Raw genomic sequence first — 6,000 nt, 5'->3', positions numbered from 1 at the left:
AAATTTAGGTCTGTGTAAGGTTTACATGTGCATGGCATTTTGGAGAGATGCCCCTGTCCCAGTACAGAAACCCCTATACTGTATATGGGAGGGTTCAGTGGGTAGTGCACCACAAACACTTTCCTAATACTTCATAATATTGGTATCATAGCATGAAAAAACTTTTTGAACATGTGTGGCAAGATCAAAACAAATAGCCTGGGTAATAAACAGACCTATGTGATAAATGCAAAAAACTCAATTCTGATACCACATGGAATTTAATACCACAGTTTCAATGTTACAGCAACTGCAAAAATTCACAAGGATGACTTTATTTCATTCATTTTAACCAATGAACGAATACAATGTTGAACACATGCAAATACATGGGTATTGTACTGTAAAATGTAAAAACTTAATATGGTCAAACAAGCTTTTCAGATATAAAAACAATCTTAATAATTAATAATAGAAACTTTTAATATATTTTTTCATACACTCTGATGGAAGTACATAGCATGCATCTTAATATGCTCCGCAATGTCAAGAAACATTGCCTGGATTCACTGACACCAGCGCAAACTGATCACTGACAGTTGCTAATTTAGATATTTTTTGTGCACAATTCCTGATATTTCAAACTAGCCATACAGCCAGAATGGAGTTTTTTTTTAAGATGAACCGAAATGGTCCCTAGCATCTCTTATAATATACAAAATCTACCGGGAATAAATCCATGAATGCTACATAATATGAACATTAGAACATACTGTACTGTAGTATGATTTTTGCATAATCTTTTTTTTTTTCTTCTAACAGCCTAATTTGCCAAGATATACATTAATTTACGAGCGTATAAAACACAAATACATTAACCTCAGGATATCACCTGCTGTGATTCATGATAGGATACATTTACTGCAATTGTGATTCAGAGTGTACGAATATAGAAACAAACAAGATAACTGAGCGTTCATTTTCCGCGTCCTTTCTTTGTCGCCCTCTCTACCTTTCTCCCTATCGCCCTAATAAACTTTAAAAATTGCACATTACAACTTCAGGTATTTATATACACTAAAAGTCCTTCTGTGGAAATGTCAAAACGCTGCAATAGGTTGGAGAGCAGTTTCAGCAAAGTATTAATACACGGTCACATGTAGTATCCACGGTAACTGAAATTCTGTTTACAATGGGAAAAACACGCTGGAAAAGGACAAGTAGCAACAATTTCGTTTGCGCTTCAGTTTACTTATGATTCAACAGCTGTGGTCATTCTCGACAGAACACATACTCAGTATAGCTTGTCCAGATCTTATCCTCGTTGGGGTCATTGCTGGTATAAGCGCAAGTACCCGTGGAGCTGCAAGCTACCATATGAAAGCCAGCCTCCGTCAGCCTATCAAATGCCTGCTCCAGAAAATTAAATTTTAAGTAATACCGGGACGTATACCTCTCTGGGGGTCTGTCCGGGTCCCTGCTCTCGTTCAGGGTATCTCCAAACACTTCCTTTGCAAGAGACGTCTTCCCGCACACAGTAATTCTGGCCACCCTCCTGAATTTTGCATCGGCTTGGATGTCTCTTCCAATGGTGTACGTGCCCCTGTATCCAACAGTAATGTAGCCTGATCTTCGAGACTCCAGGGACGGAGAGCGAGGGTGGGCGCTTCTGGCGGATGGCACAAGGCGCAAGGTTTCCATGCTGGCCACGGAGCCCCCGACCGCGCTCAGGAACGCAGCCTCCTCGGGGTCGCTCTGAGATATATCCTCACTGATGGAGTCCTCCTTGCTCACTTTGGGGCTAAGGCGCCTGGAGAGCTCGTGTAGCTGGAAAAATTCAGCTTCCCTCTGCAGTCTGCATTTCTCTGGAAAGTAATCGGGCAAAACAAGGTTCAGGTCCCGCAGGTAATCCAAAATGTAACGGAACAGAAAGCCATCTCTGTCCAAAAAGTAGCGTCCTTTGCTGTCTCGGGCCAGATCTTTAGGGGTCTTCTGGCTAAACATGGTCCAGAGAAGAGTGTCTGGGACGGCTGTTAAAGTCGTGTGTCGAGTAATGTAAACCTGCCCGCCAACATTTAGCTCAATTATTTCAGAAAATGTGGATCCGTTGTCTGCGCCGTTGGATATCCCACGTGCGTCATCTGCCAAAGCCATTTCTGCTCAACTCCGAGCTTCAGCGAAATGAGACGAGGAAAGATCTTAAGTATGAAAAGCAGGTTTAGCGGTTTGTTTAAGTAGGCTGGATGAGGCGGCGCGTCGTAGGAGGAGAAAGCAGATTTGAGCGATAGCTGTTAACTCTTCGCCTTCATTGTGGAGACATGATCACTGCGCGAAATTTATCATCAATACCATAACAACAATCAAAATTATATCACAGAGATTATATTACAGATTACAGAGATTATATTACATATGCAAGCACATATGTAAAGTATTTTAATGCTATGAGAAGATGAAAAAAACATTTGAAGTACAATAAAGGGAGACGCGTATTAACAGCAGAGAGAGTTAGTTGCATTTGAACAGTGTTTGCCAGCCTTGTGCATAGTCTCAATACATGGTTTCGTAACGCATAAGGCGTTTGACTGTTAAAATACTGTGACTCTTTAAGGGTTCTCCCAATCAGGTTTTATTGTCTGAGCAGGTAATAGAAATACCTAGAGGGGAAAAGAAAGGGAATGTCGACATCTGGTGGCGAAATAGAGGAGGGGGCGACTTTTTTCAACTCTAATTAACCTATTCATTAGGTTTTTTTTTGTTTTTTCACAGCTGCGATCAAAATATTTTTTATCATTTGGCTCATTCTACAAAACCCATTACCATAAAAAGCAGCATTCGTTTTTTTAAAATAATGCATATTGCAAAAACAAATAGTACTTGTATCAAAGTATAACATGGTCGGATATATGAAACACCATCAAATAATTCATTTCAGGCCCGCAAATAGGCAACAAGAATATGTACTTGAATTGCAAACGATCGGCAGGCTATTCTCAACGGTAATGATTTTTTTTTATTATTGTATACTTTGAATTGTTGTAAGGTAAAATCACCACTAAACATATTGCTCCATTCTATGGTTGTCTCCCTATGGTTGTTGTTTCTTTACCTGTATTAGTAGCTATAAACCAATTAACTAAAATAAGTCTAGAACGCACATCACATCACTGAGTCACTGGTCATATGATCCCAAACATTTTGGATGTACAATCATTTTAACACATCAGAAGATAACAAGACAGTCATTTATTTCAGGCTCAGAAGAGCTGAGACCAATGTGACTAGTGGTGATGCAAATTAATTTTAAGATATTAGGGTCAAAGGGGAGCCTCACCTGTGTGGCAGGGGAGAGTTCATTAGGCAAACACTGCAGAAACTGTAAGGATGGATGTGAAGTCAACGATTGTGTGACATTTAATATATCTCCCTCTATGGACCTTGGTGAAATGTTGCAGTTCATCCTCCCCGGTCTTCTCCTGTACAACCAACTATCAAAGCAGTGGATTGTAAACCCTGATAAAGCTGGAGCAGCCAAGCATAGTAAGAAGCAGCAGGCCTCAAATCTAAAAGGCTGGCAGTTCAGTTCCCAGGTTGTTGCACCCTTGGGTAAGGTGTTCTACACAAATTGACTCAGCAAATATCCAGCTGTCTACATGGATAACATGAAGAGTGAAAGATATATAAAGCCCGCTGCCTCTGAATACAAATGTCTGCAATGCGAAATTTAGTGTAGAAAATGTAATAAAGAGAACAATTCCAGAAAACAAATCTATTTACATTCACAAAAATTTATTCCAAAAAAGCATTTCCACAACATTGGATTTCTATTTCAGGACAAAACACTATTTAGTAAATTAAATGAAGCAGGTGTGACAGCAAAATAAGCCTGAAAAAAAGAAAAACACAGAAAGAAAAAAAGACCAGCTTCAATACCAAGTTTATTACTACGTTTTTCCCCTAGTCCAGGGAAATCAGAGAGCAATCCAGTTTCAGAATTCATTTCTAAATAAGGTGCTAAGAATAAACAGGGGAAAGAAATTCTAAAACTGCAATCCCATGCTTTTCCCCATTTGTGATTTTAATCTTGGGATTGTTTAAATAGGATTATTGGTGAATCTGAGTAAAAAAAAGAAAAGACTGAAGATATGTTTTCAGAACTCCAGCTCGAAAAAGCTAAGAGCCCAACATGCACAGCGAACTTTCTGTTCAAGTTACCAACAACAACAAAAAGAACCAGTTCAAACCAAAGGTTGAGAATTCTTTGAAGGCTTACTGCTAAGGTCCCTGCCTTTGAGTTAAATCGTGTTTTTTCATTGCAGAGCAATACAAAATATCCCAACACTTGCCAAAGGGACACGCAGAGTATTTTAGTCAGAAGCTCTAAACGGCACACGTAACAGGTGGAAAGCTCTCACATCAACCTCTAACTGAACTGAGGCCATCAGCTCGCTACAGTGAAAGAGCTGCACCACGATTATCATCTACAAAGAAAATAAGGAGGTCTATACAAAAACATAACATAAACTCCATAACTCCAACTGAATTCTCAAGAGCTACCATAGCTTTTTGTTAGATGAAGTCACATCTACACCAAGACACACTGCTCCTATAAGGTAACATAAAATTATACACAGAACCATCATGAATAAACAACCAATATTACAAATCATTCTCTTATTTCGTCAATAAATTACAAGGATAATCAACTCTGGTTACATGGAATAGAGGGGGGAAAAAAAATCATCCACCAAAGGATTATCCTTGTCTTCTGGTAAAAAGGACTCCAGCTATCAGTGGGGAAACTTCAAACCCTGAGAGGGTGCAGTAGAGAAATCTGTTCATTTCTGTTCATGTCACCAAGCACACAGCATTTTATATACAAAACAGGATGATCTTCCTTCTTAAAGGAAAAGGAAAAAAAAAACGTTTCACTCGCATGATCCGCTGAATATCTTCAAACCCAGAGCCGAACCATCACGGCTTAGAAACGCAGCACGCGTTCCTGTCCCAAACGCCTCCCTTTCTGCTCCGCCTGTGGTCGATAACACGCCTGTTACACACAACACGCGCCCAGTGAAAGTGAAGGCTGGCCACCCATAACAGCCATCTTATTTCCAAATCACCATCTTAGGCACCATTATCATCACCCGGGAATGCAGGGCCTCATGTCCTTTTGCTGACCACCAGCGTAGCTTTTCTAGCCAATATAGAAAAGCGCTTTAAGTCAAACGAATGCCCAAAAAGTAACTTTCCACCTTTGTCCTCCACACTTCCACTCAGACAATTTTTTTTTGTCAGCAACCTTTTTTAATAGATAATCACAGGATCCTAGAAAGGTATTAAGAGAAATAAAGGGCAGCTGGACTGTTAACATGTGAATGGCAAAGCCCTCATTAGAAAATAATAATTATAATAATAGTAGTATTAATAATAACATCATAATAATAATTTGGGTAAGAGCAGCAGAAAGTTTTTTTTTTCCCCATTTCAGTTATCCCCTGGTTAACAATACTAGTTATGATTTGGTAAAGATATAAGGTGCTTTATTATTATGCTGAAAAAATACATTTATACACATACACATACAAATAGAATACATATAATACAACAGCAAGCTTCAAAGCCCAGCTTCACTTTATACTGATTGAGAGAAGTAACCATCTTCAAAGCGCTACACTTCTGGAGACAGGGAAAAAAAAGAAAAAAAAGTCACTTGAAGAACAAATGAAATGGGTCCACTGCCTGCATGTCTTCATTAAAGGCCTTCTTTACAATGAAGAAAACATCCCAGCCCAACAGGTGGTCACAAAGGACTCTCCTTTGCTAGAATTTACAGGGCTAACTCTGAAGAACACATTGTATCCCAGATGGCTCCATTAGCACAGAAATGTGCCTAAGCATATGGCACTAAATCCAATTCCCCTTCTAAACCGGCAGTGTGGGACAGCTCAGACAGGACCTGCATTCAGACCAATGGACGGCAAATTCTTCCGTCAGGGGACAGAGACATGCCTTAGTGGC

The 6,000-nt window shown here is 39.6% G+C and overlaps 1 protein-coding gene across 1 annotated transcript; it reads right to left on the bottom strand.

The window, feature by feature from the left end:
- Window positions 1–462: 462 nt before the first annotated feature.
- On the bottom strand, window positions 463–2,374 carry LOC118789100 (BTB/POZ domain-containing protein KCTD12-like). The gene has a single exon (XM_036545415.1). The coding sequence runs from the start codon at window positions 2,131–2,133 to the stop codon at window positions 1,252–1,254; it is 882 nt and encodes a 293-aa protein (XP_036401308.1). The 5' UTR covers window positions 2,134–2,374; the 3' UTR covers window positions 463–1,251.
- Window positions 2,375–6,000: the final 3,626 nt, after the last annotated feature.

This window comes from Megalops cyprinoides, chromosome 14 (genome assembly GCF_013368585.1).
Source record: "Megalops cyprinoides isolate fMegCyp1 chromosome 14, fMegCyp1.pri, whole genome shotgun sequence".
NCBI lineage: Eukaryota > Metazoa > Chordata > Actinopteri > Elopiformes > Megalopidae > Megalops > Megalops cyprinoides.
The sequence above is the reverse complement of the archived record's forward strand: the minus strand, read 5'-3'. Positions and strand labels throughout refer to the sequence as shown.